A 19,421-nucleotide genomic window follows, 5' to 3' on the forward strand; every position below is an offset into this window, starting at 1 on the left:
GAGAACCCAAGAGCCTGTTGGATCTGGCCAACTCCTTCTCCCATGTACTATGACCTGAACGCATCTGGCTCAAAGTGGTGTGGAGAATTGCTTTCTCCATGGTGGCTCCCATCCTGTGGAGAGATTTCCTGTTGGATATCAGGCAGACACCAACTGTGGGATGCTTCTGCTGGCTAGTAAAAATTTATTTATTTATCTGGATATTTCATAACAATTAATGTTGGCTCCCAGCATTTCCTGACTACTGTAATTGAGATTGATGTTTCTGCTTCATTGGCATGGTTTTTATTGTTGTATTTTGTTGTTGCCTTGTTGTCTTGTGAACTGCCTTGGTGTTTCTTTTGAAATGAAAGTTAGTATATAAATTACAAATAAATATGATACTAATGTGACAAATCAATCAATAATTTAATTGTAGAATTAATATACTCTTCTCCCGAGAACTAGAGTGTGCTATAGAATAACAAATTATGTTGTATACTTTCATAAAAAGTTGATACCTGATAACTATAAAGAAACTATAAGTTCAACTCTACAGTTCTATGATTCTAAGTGGAAACTGGTAGCTATGTGTCAGGGAACTGCCATCGGAGGGACAGGTGGTGGAGAGGCTCCAGGAGAATAGGAGAGACTCTACAGCAGAAGAAGGAACCAGTAGGGGGAGAGCAGGAGTTCCAGCGGAAAGGGAATCGGGGGAGAGGCTCTGGGATACTTCTAGTAAGAACAGTGAGGAGGTAACAAGACCCCCTTTAGCAACCCCCACCCCTCGCCGGAAGCTGTCACGCAGAGAGTCCAGGAGGCGTATGTCCGTCAAACAGCTTTTATGTTGGAGTAAGTTCCGTAGATGCCCACTGTCGGATTCTACCAGCGACTGACGGAGTCATGCTTTGGGGGCTCCGTTAGTGCCTAGGTTTGGGTGACCAGCCAAACCCCAGAGGGATCAAGCTTTTACGCACAAGCAGCTCATTATCCCATCACAGCAATCCGACAGACTTTGAAAGCAGCTTGTGCAAGCAGAGGGCATCATGAGCGAACCAGCCAGAACCGGAGGAGCTGGAGCAGGTCCAAGCCTGGAAGAAAGGTACAGGGCGTTGGAGGTCCAGCTCGCGCTGCAAACGGCGAGGCTCGAGGAGAGGAGGGCTCAAGATGCAGATAAGGGAAAAACCACCCCACTTGCCAGAAAGGTGCCTGGATTGGTGCAGAAATTTGGGGGGGATCCCAGGAACTATCAAGCCTTTAGGACAGAGATGCAATATGCTCTCAATCTACTGTTTGATGACTTCCCCGATGAGAACTCTAGAGTGGCGTACGTGATTGGCCATCTAGAGGGAGGGGCGAGGGACTGGATTAGGCCCCTGATGGCAGCCAATAATGAAATCTTAAAGGACACAATGAATTTTTTTCGCGCCATGGACTTGATGTTTTCCAGCGAGATTGAGCAAGGGGTGGTGCGCAGGCAGTTAATGGCGTGTAAACAGGGGAGCCGATCTGTACGTGAGTACTGGACTGAGTTCACCATGCTGATTCATAGACTGGGGTGGGACCTTGCGAGTGAACCTATTCAAATGCTGTTTGAAGAAGGGCTCTCTCCGTCAGTGAAAGATGAACTTTCCCGGGCGCCTAGGGCGGAGTCTATGGACCATCTGACTAAATCTGCGCTGTCCATAGGAGCGCGCCAGGAAGCCAGAGCTTTGGAAAAGCGGGAAGGAAAGGGGGAACGTTGGAAGGACTTCCGCATTCCGGAGATTCCGGAGCAGCCTTTCCCGCCAGCAGAGCCGATGGAACTTGGAACAGCGCGCGCGCGCGCGCGCAGTTTCAAACACCAGTGAGGGGCGGAAGAAGGAGGGAAAGAGCGCCAAGAGATGTTATCTCTGCCAACAGCCAGGTCACTTTGCCAGAGTCTGTCCGCAAAGGAAGGAATGGCAAGGGATGGCGGGAACTGTTGGGGGAAAGGAGGAAGAAGAAATCAAGGAGCAAGTAAAAGCCAACGCCTGGTTGCCAACATCAGGGCACAGCAGCCAGGCCAGGGAGTAGTGAATGTGCCCACGCCGGAACCTCCAAGACCAGCGCTTGTGATAGAGGTGTTGCTGGAACTGGCAAACGGACACCCACTAAAGATAAAAGCGCTATTGGATTCAGGTAGTTCCTGTAATTTCATGAGTAAGGAGTTTGCAGCTGAACACCAGATACAGACTATCCCATTAAGTAAGCCTTTGCAGGTTACCACGATTGATGGGAGGGAACTGTTGGGAGAAGTGAGCCAACAGACTGTACCAATGATAATGAGGGTGGCAAGACACACAGAACTGATAGCGTTTAACGTAGCCACCTTGGGAGGAGCTCCTATTATCTTGGGAATGAGCTGGCTGGCACTACACGATCCGCTAGTAGGCTGGCATCAGAGAGTGGTTTCCTTTGGATCAGCACATTGCCTAGAACACTGCAAGGAGGGAGAGGGTCAGGCAGGCGCCAGGGCCACTCTAGCAGGGATGGAAGTGATGGACAAGGGGAAGGTGCCACCACAATACGCTGACTTGATTGACGTCTTTAGCGAAAAGGAAGCAGATAAACTGCCCCCGCACAGACCCTTTGACTGTCAAATTAACTTACTCCCAGGAGCACAATTGCCAGTGGGCAAGCTGTATGCAATGTCAGACAGTGAGATGCAGGAGTTAAGGGAGTTCATTGACAAGAACCTCAAGCGAGGTTTCATCAGAGAGTCACGAGCGGTGGGGGGCAGCCCAGTGTTCTTTGTGGACAAAAAAAACACGGGTAAACCCAGGCTTGTGTGTGATTTCAGGGGCCTAAATGCAGTGTCAGAACCAGTGACGTTCCCTATGCCTAGAATTGATGACATTCTGACACGGGTGAGAAAAGGGAAAATTTTTACCAAGTTGGACCTTAGAGGGGCATATAACTTGATACGTGTGAGAAAGGGGGATGAGTGGAAAACCACTATGTTCACCCCCTTGGGGGCCTTTGAGTACCTCGTTATGCCCTTCGGTCTACAGGCGGGCTCGGCCTGTTTTCAATCGTTCATGAATCACGTCCTGGGGCCATTGCTCTACAAGAACTGCATAGCGTTCTTAGATGACGTCCTGGTATACTCAGAGAATGAGGAGCAGCATGTGCGAGATGTAAGAGAAGTACTGAGCAAACTGCGAGAAAATCGGCTGTGGGTGAAACTGGAGAAGTGTCAGTTTCATACCAGGGAGGTGGAATTCCTGGGGTACCGGTTGTCTGACAAGGGATTGGCCATGGATCCCAGCAAGGTTCAAGCGGTACTGGAATGGAAAACACCAAAGACCAAGAAGGACGTGCAAAGATTCCTGGGCTTCGGAAACTTCTATAGGAAGTTCATCAAAAACTTTGCCCATTTAACAGCGCCCATCACGGATTGTCTTAGCAGCAAGAAAAAATTTGTTTGGACGGAAGAAGCGCAGCGGGCGTTCGAACACTTAAAGCAGGCTTTTGCGTCGGAAGAGCAACTGTTGCACGTAGATCTACAACAACCAATGAGGGTGGAGACTGACGCGTCAGACCGAGCGGTGGGGGCCGTGCTTCTCCAGCCGGGAAAAGATACGTCCGAATGGAGACCGTGTGCGTTCTTCTCGCGGAAGTTGAACAAATCCGAGAGGAACTACACAGTATACGACCGAGAACTGCTCGCCATTCATGAAGCACAAGGTGATGGCGGCACAAGGAGATGGCGGCACTTGCTGATTGGGGCGCAGCACAAGGTTCAAGTCCGAACTGACCACAAAAATCTGGAATACTGGAGAACAGCACGAGTGCTGAACCAGAGACAAGTGAGATGGGCCCAGGAGTTCTCCAAATTCCACTTTGAGATTCGTTACGTGCCAGGCTCCGAGAACGTGAGGGCGGACGCTCTCTCCAGGAAACCTGAGTACTTAGAGGGGGAGGGAGCGCCTGAGGCAAGGCATGTAATCCCTGAAGACCGCTGGGTGTGTGGGGCGGCATTGGTGGGGCAGAGGGAACTGATAGAGGGTACTGAGAACGATGAATACGCCCAAGAGAAATTCAGAGAACTCAGGAGGACAGAGGAGAACACAGGGGGGTTTGAAGAAAAGAACGGGGCGTTGTATTACAAAGGGGCACTGTACATACCAGATGGGGAACTGAGGGGCAGAGTACTCAAGCAGTTGCATGACAGCCCCACAGCGGGGCATTTTGGACAGCACAAAACCATGTGGTTGGTTACCAGAGAGTTTTGGTGGCCCAAGGTGAGGGAGGACGTACGGGAATATGTCAGGGGTTGCGACAGGTGCCAGCGAGCGAAAGGGGAGAGGGTGGTGCCAGCGGGGCTATTACAACCCTTACCCACACCAGAAAGGCCATGGGAGGCAGTATCCATAGATTTTATGACGGACCTGCCAAAATCCAAGGGCAAAACAGCTGTCATGGTGGTGGTAGATCTATTAACTAAGATGTGTCATTTTATAGCCTGTTCCCATGCGGTCACCGCGGAGGAAACCGCCAAGTTATTTGTAGAGCATATTTTCAGGTTGCCTGGCGCCCCCTTGAGGGTGGTCAGCGACAGAGGGAAACAGTTTACTTCCAGGTTCTGGAGGAAACTTATGAGCTTACTGCACGTGAAACTCAATTTCTCAACTGCCCGGCACCCAGAAACAAATGGGCAAGCGGAAAGGGCAAACGGGATTTTACAACAATACCTGAGGTGTTATGTAAAAGACAGAGAAAATGATTGGGTAGATAAGTTACCTCTGGCAGAATTTGCCTACAACAACGCGGAGAACGTGTCCACAGGGATGAGTCCCTTTCTGGCAAATTATGGGTGTCATCCCCGGGCATTTCCAGGAGAAGGAGGGGAGAGGTGGAGCGTGCCGGCGGCGGAACATTTTTTTGAAGAGATGGAAGCGATCCACCGTCAGCTTCAACTTAACTTAGAGAAAGCCAAGGAAGAATATAAGAAACAAGCAGACAGAAATAGGAGGGAAGGTGAAACTATAAGGGTGGGAAACCGGGTGTGGCTATCCACCCAAGGACTACCGTTCAAGGGAGGGAGTAAGAAATTGAGACCCAAAAGATTGGGACCCTTTGAGGTCATACAGCAGGTCAACCCAGTAACATTCAAACTCAGACTGCCCAGTCACATGAAATTGCACCCAGTATTTCACAGGTCATTACTGTCGCCGTACCGAGAGGGATGTGAGTGGGGGGAGCGTGAGAGAGAGGTCACCCAAACGCCCGTGATAGAAGAGAGAGAACGCGACATGAACGTGGCAGGAATCATTGATTCCAGGTGGAAGGGGAATCAGGTGGAATATCTGGTAGAATGGGAGGGGGAAGTTGAGTCGGAAAACACTTGGGTACCAGCAGAGTTAGTCAAGGACGAGGTTTTAATAGAAACATTTCATCAGCGTTTCCCAAAAAAAACGCAACCCGTGGCACGATTTAGAAGGGAACACTTTGGGACCACAGATGAGGAAGGGGAGTTTGAAGGGTTCCCAGAGTCAGGGGTGGGTGAGGAAGCCGACTCCGACGAAGAAGAGGAAGACGAGGAGAGAGACGGTACGCCGTGGTTAGAAGTGTTTGAATCCTCGGACGACGAGGAGAGTTCCTTCCGGGGCTTTCCGCCCTCACCGCCAGTGGGAGAGGAGGCGGGGGGGTGAAGGGGGCCCTGGGGGGGAGGTGGATGTCAGGGAACTGCCATCGGAGGGACAGGTGGTGGAGAGGCTCCAGGAGAATAGGAGAGACTCTACAGCAGAAGAAAGAACCAGTAGGGGGAGAGCAGGAGTTCCAGCGGAAAGGGAATCGGGGGAGAGGCTCTGGGATACCTCTAGTGAGAACAGTGAGGAGGTAACAAGACCCCCTTTAGCAACCCCCACCCCTCGCCGGAAGCTGTCACGCAGAGAGTCCAGGAGGCGTATGTCCGTCAAACAGCTTTTATGTTGGAGTAAGTTCCGTAGACGCCCACTGTCGGATTCTACCAGCGACTGACGGAGTCATGCTTTGGGGGCTCCGTTAGTGCCTAGGTTTGGGTGACCAGCCAAACCCCAGAGGGATCAAGCTTTTACGCACAAGCAGCTCATTATCCCATCACACTATGTTTGAAATGAGTGTGTAAAATGTTGCCTGAAGTATTGCTCTTTTATAATTGAAAAATCTTCAAATCTGCAAGTGTTGCTGAATGCAAAAAGCAATAATATATTAGGGAGAAAAAGATTTTCTATTTGCTAGCCTCTTTTAATTTTTCTCATGGTTTCTATACCCAAAAAACCCACTTATAGTGGATTTCAAGTCTACCAAATCTATTTCACTTCTCAAAATGTCTTTCAACAAGATCCATTTAGATTATGACAGGGCCCATAATAGAGATGTATAAACCCTTGTCTTGTCTGTTAGCTTATTTTAGCTAAATAAGTTCAGGTAATCTTTCTAAGCCTTCACCTTAAAAAACTGTTTAAGTTTTGCTACTATTTGGAAATAGGATCTTGTTGAAAGACATTTTGAGAAGTGAAATAGATTTGGTAGAATTGAAATCCACTATAAGTGGGGTTTTGGGGTATAGAAACCATGAGAAAAAATTTAAAGAGGCTAGCAAATTGAAAATCTTTTTCTCCCTAATATATTATTGCTTTTTACATTCAGCAACACTTGAATCAGTAGAAGGTGGTACTCCATGTGGCCTTAAATAATGAAAAGCATTGCTGCATTTAACATACTAAGGGAACTCAAAGAGTTTAGCTGCATTTTGGCTGACATTCAATACAAACGTCCATATGCACAACCCCACTTTTTCTCAGTATATTAGCTATACCTTTCTGAACATATCTGATTCTGCATAGACAACAAGAACTACATGAACCTGTGTATTTAGGACTGCGGTCCTGCACTCCAGCTTGTTTTTGTACTATCTTCTATGAATTGCAGTACAACTAACATTGTCAGGGGAAAAGTTATCTTACCTTTCAGTTGTCACACGAATCCTTTCACTGTCACTGGAATGCAAGCTTCCATTCTTCTCATGCAGGTACTTTTCCACACACTGCTCTTCAAAATCATGAAGTTTTTTCAATTCCTCATCACTCAGATACAGCTCTGGATAATGGTGATTTGAAGAAAGTTTAAACACAGTGACCTAAACATGTCACTTGCAAAGGGCTGGCTGGAAATATTTTGCTGCCTAAGGTGAAATGCAAGGTGCCCACCCCATGTACAGAAGCTGATTGGAGAGCAGCTGGATCTTATTTTAACACCAGAGATGTTGTTACCTCACTTTGCCTAATGCACTTCCAATGGCATGAATCTCCAAAGAATATTAGACAGTAGGTGTGAAGGGCAGTGCAACCAAGTTTGAGACCAGGACATGTGGCGCCACAGTATGTCACAGGTAAACAAATTCACCATTGAGGGGACAACTTTGATGTGGCACTTGAAAGGGCAAAATTAATCACTTGACCAGGTAAGAGATTTCAAGCAATTTTGAAAACATTGAGACTCTATTCACACCTTCACATAAACATGTGGTCTTTGGCAGCAGGGGCAGCAGGTACAATTCCCAGCTCTTTCCTCCTCAAAGGACACATTCCTTGAATATCTGCCCAGGGCTCCAGCAAACCACTTTTGAAACTAAGGAAACTTCAGAATACAGTTTGAGACAGGGCACGGACTGTGCAAAGAAGAAAAAAATTAAAATATCCTATTTGGTGCCCCTGGTTGGATCCTTGCCCATAGAATCTACTTGTATTATTTTTGTTCTACAGCACTAATTCCTGTTTTGTTTGTTCCTTCAGCCTCAACCCAAAATGAGAATTTCACATTTCAATTTCATTTCCATTTCTTGCTTTTTGGTTTCGTGAAATATACCATGAATAACTACAATGCATCTAGAAAGCACCTTCCTCACAATTTCCAAACTGTTCCTATGCTGAAAATACCAGCGGCAACTGCATAAGTGAGACTGACAAATAAACGTTGAATTCAGGTGTGTACTTGTGATAGAGTGCATGCTTCCCAAACATGGCTTTCAATCTACTTTGAAACTGTACCATGATTTGTTGAAGAATGATCAAGTCACTACAGCTAAGTTTTGGCAGTCAGATTCCACTGGATGGTGCTATTTTCCTATGTCTTCTTATGTCTTAGGCGTTATATGGTTCCAGAAAACATATTAAGGAGCAATGCACCTGCCACTGAAATGGAAACAGCTCCGAGGTGCAAATATTGTTTAACTGCTCTAAGTACATGGAACAGTCCTTATGTTTATGATGAACAGAAACAAAGTTAAGGTCCCGTGGAAAGTTAAGGTCTATGGATTAAGTGAATATCAGGAGCACCCGAAAGAACAGGCTCTGCTTACTCAGTTCAACATGCCCCTCTTCTCGGTCCAGCTCATTTGGCAGCCGGCGATGGCAAAGGCAATTTATGAGGATGCCAATATGGCTCAGTATGATAAAAGGCGGTGGTAGCCATGGCTTTTCATGATACATCATGATGTACCGATACCGGTTGTATTTCCAGAGTTTATTCGATATGGACTTCATATCAAAATAAACATTACTGTGGATGCAGAGGAAAATGGGTGTGGGAAAGAGAGAGATCCATAGGACTTTTTAAAAAACAATGTTAAAATATGTAGTACAATATATAAATTAAGATAATGAACAAAAGGTAAATATATTAATCAAGCAAAATATAGAGACCAGAGTTACCCAAAGAGTGAGACTGACAAAACTTGCTGTGGGATCTAGACACATAATGCTTATTAATAATGGCAATACTGATTCGGTTTATTAAGCTTTTTACCGACAAAAATATCGTATTTTTCCATCTATAAGATGCCCCCATGTATAAGATGACCCCTATTTTGGGGGACTCAGATTTAAGAAAATGGGGGGATATGTATCCATGTATAAGATGCCCCCTAATTTTTGACATTATATTTAGGGGGAAACCTAGTCTTATACACAGAAAAATACGGTAATTTTTAAAATAAATATATTCAAACAGACAACATCAAAGCAGTTACTTATGACTTGTTCCTTTGAATTGCTCAGCTGCAACAGAAGCTCATACAACTGAGAGGATTAAAAAAATGTGTCTGACATACAAGGAAATGCCAACATACCAAATACATGTGTCTTTTCATCCTTCACTTTATCTCACGGGTCTTACAAAATCATTCAGCACATTTGGAATTTTGAGAGGGTGCTGTGGGTCCGCACTGGTTACCTCTTCCACCACCCTCCCCCAGATTTCTTCTCCACCACCACCAGATAAAAAAGACGTGTGTGTGTGTGTGTGTGTGTGCATGGCTCTGGATGAAAGTGGGGTCCAGAAGAATTAAAATGGGTCTTCATAAATTTGTATGATTTTACACAGCCCACCCCCCCAACTTATCAAATTAAAGATTACAGTGGTAGACCATGCAAGTTAAAGAACAGATCCCGAGTTTGCCAGCACCACAAAAATATTGATTCACGGTGTACAGCTTCATGGTTTTTTACCCAGGAAGACAACAAGGGAGGGGCCATGGAAGCATTGCAGACATGAGGCTAAGTCTTTAAGACAGAGGATTTCAACCTATATTCTTTCTGTGACTCCCCTTTGGGACTCAGGAGCCCAGTTATGTCTCCCCCTTGCCTGCAGAGCTGGCAGCCTCTCACCCTTTTTCGAACACCCACCTTTGTGGAGTGTTCCCTCAGCCTTCTATCCTCTCCCATGTCCTTGGGAGTCCTCTAGGCAGCTGCTGCTGCCGCCCCTGGTCTCTGAGCTGCCCTCTGCCCCAAAGAGAGGTGCCTCTTCACACTGCCCCACAGGGATCTGGGCAGAGGATGCCCCCCACCTTAGTGGCCCAATGGAGATTGGCGAAAGGTGAATGTGAGGCCAGCACCTTACCTTGGGAGGCAGTAGTGGCAGCGGCAGCAGCAGGGCTGCTGCAATGAACAGCTGTGGAAAGCTTTGGGAGGCAGAGATGTGAGAGGGCATTCGAGGAAAGAGGGACAGAGGCCAGTGATGCCTGCGGCACCCTGGCCAACATTCAATGCACCCCAGGGTGCCATGGCATACTGGTTGAAAACCACTGCATTAAGGGGCACCACAGTGTCTGCAGATGATGTTGGCAATCTTAGCACTAACAAATTTAGTGGTGGTTGTTAACTTGTATAAATGTTTCCCTTTGTCCGCAGGCAGCTGAAAATGAAGCTTAAAGTTGTGTAATCTACTAAAGATGAGCAGAAGGTAAACCATCCCGCTCATTTATCATGGTAGTCCAGAATGCTGCTTCTCCTCTCTTACTCCTTTTGGTGGAGCCCTAGGCGGGGGGGGGGGTCCACTTAATGTAGAAATAGCACCAATAAACCCAACGGGAAATATGACAGGCACTTACTTGAAGAAAGCAATCAGCAGGTTGACCATGATGATGTACTGTACAAAGAGATAGACAGCTTGAAGGAATGGTGTGAGGAAGGAACCAGGAGGGCAGTTGGGGTTTGCTTCACAAGCTGTAAATTATAAAGGAAAGCTTCTGTATGCAACTCTAGCATAGGAATGGTCAGCTAATTAATGATAGATTTCTCATTTATAGGCCAAGAAGCCTTGTTCTTTCCCCCCAACCAAGGGTATTGGGCCATGGCATGCTTTTGTGACCCAGGAAGGGGAAGAGGAGGATGACACCTGGCAACCACTCCCAGTCACCTGTCTAGCTGGATTAGTTGTAGTTTCTGGGTCACCTTCAAAGGTAGCCCCACGTAGAGCGCATTGCGGTAGTCCAAGCGAGAGTTAACTAGAGCATGCACCACTCTGGCGAGACAGTCCACAGGCAGACAGGGCCTCAGCCTGTGTACCAGATGGAGCTGGTAAACAGCTGCCCTGGACGCAGAATTGACCTGTGCCTCCATGGACAGCTGTGGGTCCAAAATGACCCCCAGGCTGCGCATCTGGTCCTTCAGGGGCACAATTTCCACATTCAGGACCAGGGAGTCCTCCACACCAGCCCGCCCCCCTGTCCCCCAAGAACAGTACTTCTGTCTTGTCAGGATTCAACCAGTGGCATGAAGCAGAAACTTCAAAAGAACTGTTGTGAATGCCAAAATATCAGAGGAAAAATTTGAGAATTTGAGAACTGAACTGTAACCAAGACCTACAGGTGAACTACAAATTGATATATGCTCACTTTTGCTTCTACAAAACTATGGCATTTGTGGGTTTAAATTTTATACCTCTGCTGACACGACTAAACAACAACAACAACACGCTGAGTAGCTCAATCGCTCAACTTTATATTCTAAGTTATACATGATACATTTTGTGCTGCTAAAGCAGAAAAAGAAGTAATATATGATTCTGTATTTATATCTATATTATAATTATTATATATATAATAAAGACTTTCTACTGGAAAAAATGAAGGGGATGGGGAATCTGGCTTTTCCCACAGCTGCAAAATTTCTGAAAATGCTACCTTTTCTAGTGGCTGTGTTAAGTGATAGATATGCTATATAATTGTTCACATTTTGTTGGATGCAGCATTTCAGTGAAATCAGACCTACCATCAATTTCTCCTGCATATACTTCACCAAACATCATCCAATAAGGCTGAAATACAATATCTCGTGCAAGGCTCCATGAAGGCTGCTCATGTGGAGAGAGTATTGCTTTTCGAGAAACTCCAAAACTTAACAATACTATGGCCATCATAATTACAATATAAAACATGTTTGCTGTCTGCACGAAAAAGAAAACACAGTGATCAGAGTGGTGTGATTTTGCAAGGTGAAAAAAATTGTTTCCTGTGGCTACAGCACATTATTTTGTTATTTTAAACAACTTATGGAGAAACGCTGTATCAGTACTGCATCTTATTGGATGTATTGATGTTCAGTTATTCAGAATGGCAGCAGTCCTGTACTTACTTATGTACAAGTTCCTGTCAAGTCAATCAAATGCACTTAATCTAAAAGGGCAGCACCCAGAATAAGTACCTGGCATAGTACAAAGAATAGCAAAAGGAATAGCAAAAGACTAGGGCTGGTGCTTTATGCAAGTCTTGCAGGCCAATGTCTTCATTCTAGAAATAGGGCTACTAAATAATTCAGATATATAAGAATTATTTTCCTCCTCTTATACTTCCAACAACACAGATAGGGCAAAGACAGGCAAACGACCTAGTCTGCAAATGTGCATGCTGCTCCCAGATAAAAAATCATGGCTCATTTGCTCTTCCTCCATTCCCCCTGCAGTTGTGCTGCTGTAGGCGAAGCCATGAAACTAGGTTTGAATGTGTCTCACCCCAGGAAAACCACAACCTGTAGCCAAAGTTTGTTCTATGGCTTACCACTCACGGTTTGTCTGGGGGAGACAAACCACAAGTCTGGGTTTGGACAGGAGGCTAAGGACTGCATCCATGGTCTAGCTCACAGCAGTATGGTGCCACGTTTGGCTTAGCATGTTGACTAGGCCAGTGTGTGGTGGTGCTTTACATTTCTCTCTACCTCATATATAACAGGCAAAATTTTCATAGGTGAAGATTCAAACTTCATTAGCTGAAATTCTGCCTCTCGTGTAGCTCTATAAGAGAAAGTGCTCTGTATCTAAATACTTACCATTTTCCCAATCATTGTCAGATATGGACCTGCACGCTGGTTCACAGCAAAGAAGTCAAGAAGCCGAGTATACCAGAATATTATATCCAGACAGTAAATTAACCTTCCTGCTGTGTGAAGGGGAGGATCTGCCCAGCGCAAGCCAAAACCAGTCATGAACAAGATAATGGCGATAGAATCTGTAAAGTTCCAGTACTCATAAATCCACACTTTCACCTTTTGGCTGAACTTTCCCGGCTCCGAAATAAATACCTAACAGAAAAATGGGAACATCCCTTGAATTTATATGAGGCATGTAAAGAACATGACGTATCTCTGCAGATGATCTTCCTACATAAGTCAGAGGCCACTGGATCACCTTGGGCAAGCTGTCACCTTTCACCATCAGTTTCCTTGCCCTTAAAATAGTAATGTTAATGCCCTTTGTGATGCGGATGCAAATGAATCAGATAGAAATGATGGCATGGCTTACATATTAAATATTCTTTTCAAATGATTGGTTATTAACAAGAATGTTCTCATGGACAAATGGTCTAGAAAGAAGCAAGAATGTATGCTTCACTTATTCTTCTCTCATTTTAACTCCTTAATTATTCAAGGCAACAATTCCCTTATGTGCTCCTATCTGCTGCAAACAGAAGGGAGACTGTCTCTACACTTATTAGCCCTTGTCAAGAAACGTTTGGATTCTGTCCTTTCTTGTTTTTCTGTATATGCTTAGTAACTCTCTCTCTAACAATGTGTTTCACCGGTTTTTATGGAGCAGGCACTAAGCTAACTACTGGTAGTCTGTAATTCTCAGAATCCCCATTCTTGATCCCTTCTTAAAAATTGGTGTAACATGTTCCAGTTCTCAGATCAGAGGCTGATCTTAGGAACAAGTTAAAATTTTAGTCAGAAGAGGGCTGTTCAGGCATGAGGTTCAAAATAACCATTGGATAGTGTCCTATAATTTTTGTCTTGTTCTTGGATGTAGAATGGAATAGTATGATGCTATTGGAGCTCTGAGTGTGTTTCCATTTTTGTGATTTTAAAAAATACATCTAATTTTGTTGTTGTAAGCCATTTTGGCACATACATATTTTTAAATAAAATATAAGTAAATATTTGCAGGCCTGGGCACAGAGAAGCCGCAGGGAGCAGCCCAAGGCAGGGGGAAGTTGCAATAAACACGGGACAACCACTTGGGCCTCAACTTTATTGATTAAAGATGTCAGCAGGTTTTGGTGCAGGCATTGGATGTGTATCCTGACTTAACCAACTCATCTGCTGGTTGATTATTTGGCATGGTTAACCAAGGTTAAGTATCGCCCTATGACAGAAGGCACCTTTCCTGGATCCCTTTAAGAAGATACCCTATGACATAAATCAAATTGGGAGGACAGAAGCACCTTTCCTGGATCCCTTTAAGAGGATACCCTGATTCCTTGGACCGAGGGTGGGGTGAAGTGGGGGGGGGGGCTCCTGAACTGCCTTCCACCTAGACTAAGGATCCAACTTTATCCACAATCAAGTTGAGACAATTGCTATGAAGAAGGCAAATTCCCCTGTGGTCCCAAACATGGAGACTGAAGACTTCCATAGCAAGGTCTTGCCCACTTCTCTTGGCCAGGCCTACACATAAAGCATCAGGTGAGTGGGAACTGAGGCTGAGGCCTGGGCATGGCTGGCTTTTACAGCCAGGGAGAGAACCAGAGAAGTTTTCCCTCTGGTCTGCTCCCTGAACAGCACCCCCAGGCTCACCCACAATTGGCTGAAACCATGGGCAAGCCCCAACAGCCAGCGAAGCCATTGGAGAAGTGATGCCCCTCCTCCCAGCAGGGTCAAAACCAGAAGATCGCCCGGCAGCTGCTACCAGTGGACCACAAATACCACTCCCTGCAGCTGGCAGGGGAGCAGTGTTACGATATGAAAGCAACGCAGCTGCAAACTGGTAGCTTGAAAACATCACATGATGTCCCACACAGTGCAAAAGACTTGGGCTGTTTTTTTCTTCTTCATGCTTTTTATCTGGTTTCAGAATATTTCATTCTTTTTCTATTTAGAACACCATGTGAACACCTTGGTTTCCACCCTACACGCACTCCTGCCACTCATAATAACTAGATCAGGGACACACAATGGGAGTGTCCCGGGGGCCTGTGAAGAGTCAGGATGGTGGTAAGCAAGTATTTAATGGAGGTTTTTGAACATTGGGAGGAAGCTCGCTGGGTTGCCAAGTTCGGAAATTGGAAAAAGCTCTGCTTGGCTCCATGGTTCCATGACATATGAACAGCTGAGAAAGAGCAAGACTTGAGTGTCACAGCTTCTTAAAGTTTGAAATGAAACACTGCATTGCTTCTCAAAGACTCTGCACCCTCAATACATCTCTATTCTTCCTTCTGAAATGTATTTCTGTTTGCTCATTATTTCACAGAGTGAGTGCAGGGGTACAATTGTTAGACGTATGTTGTTGTTCTTTAAAAGAAACAAATCAGGGGCTTGGTGAAATGGAAAGAAAGGGCTGTAAAATGACAATAAATATTGCATAAGCCCCACTCCTGCCACTCATAATAACTAGATCAGGGACACACAATGGGAGTGTCCCGGGGGCCTGTGAAGAGTCAGGATGGTGGTAAGCAAGTATTTAATGGAGGTTTTTGAACATTGGGAGGAAGCTCGCTGGGTTGCCAAGTTCGGAAATTGGAACTTGGAACTCCTGAGGCATGGAAAAAAGCAGAACAGCCTTTATAAGTGAAGTAACAAATTAGTTTTACTTTGGTGCAAACAAAAAGAAACAAATCTTTGTCATTTATCAAGGACATGGCAGTCTTGAAAAGGCAAGTTTTCAAAATTAGGAAGGTGGAAAATGAGATGTTTATTTCTTGAACAACAAGGGTTCGCCAGAGGGCCTTTTCAGTTTTGCTAAGCAAATGGTGAAAAAGAGTCTTTGAATGGTTATAAACAAGATTCCTCGCATTATATAGCAAAGTCCAATTACATACTGCTAAGATCAAACTGATAAGCAGCAAGTGAAAGGGTGATGTCAAAGTGTTAGCCAAACCTTAGAAAAAAGACATGTATAAATAACTTTATGCATATGAGTACCATTGAGCTGAATGATGTTATTAGCATGTGTAACAACATATTAGAGGAATGAAAGCCAAAGGGTGCAATTACCTGATAAAATCTAAAGAAAAACGATTTCCAGGACTACACACAGCAAACCCCAGAGAAGTTAATGAAGCGTATATGTAACACAGAGTCCTGCCCCATTTTATCCAGTGGACCACAACCACCACATAAGTGAAGCAATTGCTTCATGTAGGGGTAGCTGTCCTATAAAGACAAAAGGGGCAGCGACCCACCAGTGGCAGCCCCTCGCCCCTCTTTAACCCTAGGGCTTGAGCCTTCTCCCTCTCCTTGTCTTCCACATTACAGTCACTCAATCCCTGCATGGCATCTGCAGGAACTGTGGTCCAACCCTGCCCCATAACTCTTCACAAGGAGAGAGATAAATGGCTATTTTCAAATTGCAGAAAAGAACTGCAAACAAAATCCTAAAGATGTAATTTTATGCAAGTTTCTGCATTTAAATGTATATAATACATAAAAGGGTTTTGTTGCTGTTGTTGTAAAAAAAAGCTTTACACCCAAATCTTTTTTATCCCCTGTGTGTGTCATTCAAAAGTGGAAACTTAACTCCAGGCTCCTATTTTTGAAAACTACAATTATTATTATGAAATTGTACATTGATTCAATTTCATGGAGATTTCTTTTTTGTAGCTTACCCCATAGATAATTGCTTGTCTTAATTCCTATAACAGGCATGGACAGCAGAAACATCAGAATGAAATAAAGGACCTACCTCTCTGACTTTCTCAATGGAGGTGGTGAAAATGTAAATGATCACAAGCCATTCTGGCACGCTGGGTGTTGGTTCCATCTCCACCAAGACAGTGTAAGTGAACAGCATGAGAAATGCTAAATAGGCCATCTACAAAACACACGAACACAATGCATAGTCCTTATAAACACACATTTGTGGCAAAAAAGAGGAAACTAATAGGTCACACAACACAATCCCCACCACCATTTGTGCAAGCTCTGCAAGGTGGGTGTGCATCATCATCATTACCAATTTATAAACTGTTTCACAGCCTGAAGCCATCAAAGTGGTGTAGAAAAAGATAAAAGTAATAATACAAATTCTAAAAACAACAATTAGTCTTACAAACTCTAAAAATAATAAAACCATCCCTACATTTGTACACTTACAGTTTCATAAATGACTGGGTGATCTCTAAGGAATCCTTCATAACACCTTTTGTAGCTGCCTAAATATCATGACAAGCCTGGTTTCTAGGACAAACTAGGGCATGCAGTACTCTCAGCAGTGCTGCATCCAAGGAACAGATTTGCCAGGCAGCCATGTGTGAGGCCAGACAGTCCCTTAGGTAACCTGTCCACAAATTGTTTGGGATTATGAGCAACCATAGCAGGCAGGTCAGGAGCTCCAAGACTATGGCAACATAGGATCCAAGGGAGTATAAGATTATGCTCCAAGACTGCGGAAGTTGCCACAGCTAAGAACCATGAGCCCTCCCACAGAAGGAGGGGCAACCAGTCATAAACACTGACTGACCGTGTGAAACCAGAACTTCACAATTGGAGCATTGTAGAATTCATACACTTTCCTAGTTGCAGGAAGGCTTCCCTGCTCATTATTGCCGGGGAAATTCTGGCTTTCCTCTTGCTTCTCAACTCCTTTCTCTAAATCACAATGGCTCTGTATAAGAAAACAAAGTGCTCGTGTTAGTGGTTATCCAGCTCCATAAGAAACTTCTATTATGCAGATTCTGTACATCAGCAAAAAGGAAAAGAAATCTGGAGTAGTGACGTTGGAATACACTGTGCTGGGTAAATATATTTTTATATTATTATATAAATATAATAATTGCTATTTTCTGTTCACAAAGCAATAATAACTAGGTTATTTTCCATAAACAAATACATGAGTTAAGCATTCAAGCTTAAACTATAATTGTAAACAGTAACGTTGAGATTATTGTTCTGAATTTGAACTGAAGAGAAATTAAGAAGAGAAATTAACATTCAGCCCAGAAAGATGTTCAAAGTTTATTTAAAAGAGAGAGAGAGAGAATGCCGATATATCTGCACACCATAAAAATATACGTATTTTGTTTATCATCCATAGGCTCTTGTGCATCTAATTATAACATTCCTTTAGTGGGTCATTTGAGATGGAAAACAGAAAATATTCTCATGGAATTCACATTTTTAGCGAGAAGTTATAGAGAATTTCTATTTTTCTAAAGTAAATTTTCCTTCTAGCATCCTATCGCAGGGAAAGAGCATATGCTATCCATGCAGAGAATCCCAGGATCTATTCCCAGCCCTTTCCAAAACCCTAGAGACCTATTGTCAGTCATCCTAAATAGCACCAAGCTATATCAATTAATGGTCTAAAATGGTCTAGCACAGTACTTATAATGTCAATGATATATATGGGAAAGCAAATGCTTAGCCCTGCCTATCAGCATCAGAGTCTAGTTCTGCACTTTTCTAGCATCTACCACATTATAGAACTAAACGTTTAGAATTAAAAAGCTATATGTTCCACATTTAGGAAAAATGAAATCTAAACCTGTTACCATACTAACCAATGAGATGTTATCTTTAACACTGGAAGTGTTAGGATCACCATGATACCATGTGAACTGGTGGAACTCCTGTGACTGAGGTACATGAGACATTTCAGCCTTGCTTTTAAACTCCAGCATCAAGATGGTAGGAGGCAGAAGAATGCTTAGGATCACCTGCAGGAGCATGTTGCAGTTAGTAAGATTGCATTTGATCCTAACACTAGCTTTTGTATGAAACTAACAAAGAGGAAGGCGGCAGTGGCTGATGCCTACAAAAAGTGAATCTCTCTCTCTCATCCTGCCCAACCATTCCCTCTGCTTCACTGCCCAAAGTTCCTCCTAGTTGCTCTAAACCAAAACAAGAAAAAAAGAAATTCAAGCCATTGATGCAAATGAGGAATCAAGAGTGCAGTTAGAGTGTCTTCCCAATTCTACCCTCTGAGTCGGGTGCCTTACTCTATTGTCCTGTTTTTGGAAGTGGCTGGGTGAACTCAGGAGTAATCAGGACCTCCCAAGTATGCCCAACCCCTGGTGAACGTAGCATGGAAAGGTGTCAGATTTAACCCACAGCTGCAAAAGAAAGTCATGGCTTGAATCTGGACCAGCTGGAAGCCACAGCTTTATCTGCCCTGCACCTATGCCTGGCATCACATAGCATCAAGTGATGAACAGGTGAGCATACCTTGGCCCATGTTCCCAGCGCTGTTGGATAGCTTCCAGGGCAACCAGTGGGCTATGAAACACTGCCCTCTTGCCAAGGCAGAGAATATTTGGGAGGGATTGGGAGTTTTTGGAGGGTCCTGGTCCTGATTTTTTTTTTTTTTAAACCAGAACATATGCTTACTTCTTGAGATTTCCATTGGGGGGGAAATCGGAAGCATCCACACCATTATGTTGGTATCATCCCAAATCTTGGGTCCAACCTCTCTACTATAGTCAGGAATCAATCTGTGATTCCCAAATCTTTTCACCCTGAGCTTGACCCATTTGACTTCCAGAGAAGGAAAATGTGCAGGCAATAGCATGATGAAGCCAAAGGCCCACCAACCCCTCCTGGTCCCCACAGCTGCCACACACAGATGTGAGCAGGAAAAGCATGATCAGGAAGTATGAGAGCCGCAGAAACAAAGGGCATGGCTCCTCATCCATGGGGAAACTCTCCTTGTATTTAGTAAGAAGACTCCATAAT

At 44.4% G+C, this 19,421-nt stretch overlaps 1 protein-coding gene across 5 annotated transcripts in view; it reads right to left on the reverse strand.

The window, feature by feature from the left end:
- The window catches only part of TRPM6 (transient receptor potential cation channel subfamily M member 6), a 95,882-nt gene that overhangs the window by 29,848 nt on the left and 46,613 nt on the right, over positions 1-19,421 (reverse strand). For all 5 annotated transcript variants that reach the window (XM_083701862.1, XM_083701861.1, XM_083701859.1 and 2 more), the window contains 8 exons: positions 18,251-18,406; positions 17,212-17,355; positions 16,435-16,563; positions 12,588-12,839; positions 11,535-11,709; positions 10,373-10,487; positions 8,345-8,544; positions 6,951-7,083 (listed from right to left, as the gene is read on the reverse strand). In XM_083701862.1, coding sequence (XP_083557988.1) covers positions 6,951-7,083; positions 8,345-8,544; positions 10,373-10,487; positions 11,535-11,709; positions 12,588-12,839; positions 16,435-16,563; positions 17,212-17,355; positions 18,251-18,406 — 1,304 coding nt within the window. The remainder of the gene's footprint in view (positions 1-6,950; positions 7,084-8,344; positions 8,545-10,372; positions 10,488-11,534; positions 11,710-12,587; positions 12,840-16,434; positions 16,564-17,211; positions 17,356-18,250; positions 18,407-19,421) is intronic.

The sequence above is a fragment of the Podarcis gaigeae genome (assembly GCF_964106915.1).
Source record: "Podarcis gaigeae genome assembly, chromosome: 11".
Taxonomy (NCBI): domain Eukaryota; kingdom Metazoa; phylum Chordata; class Lepidosauria; order Squamata; family Lacertidae; genus Podarcis; species Podarcis gaigeae.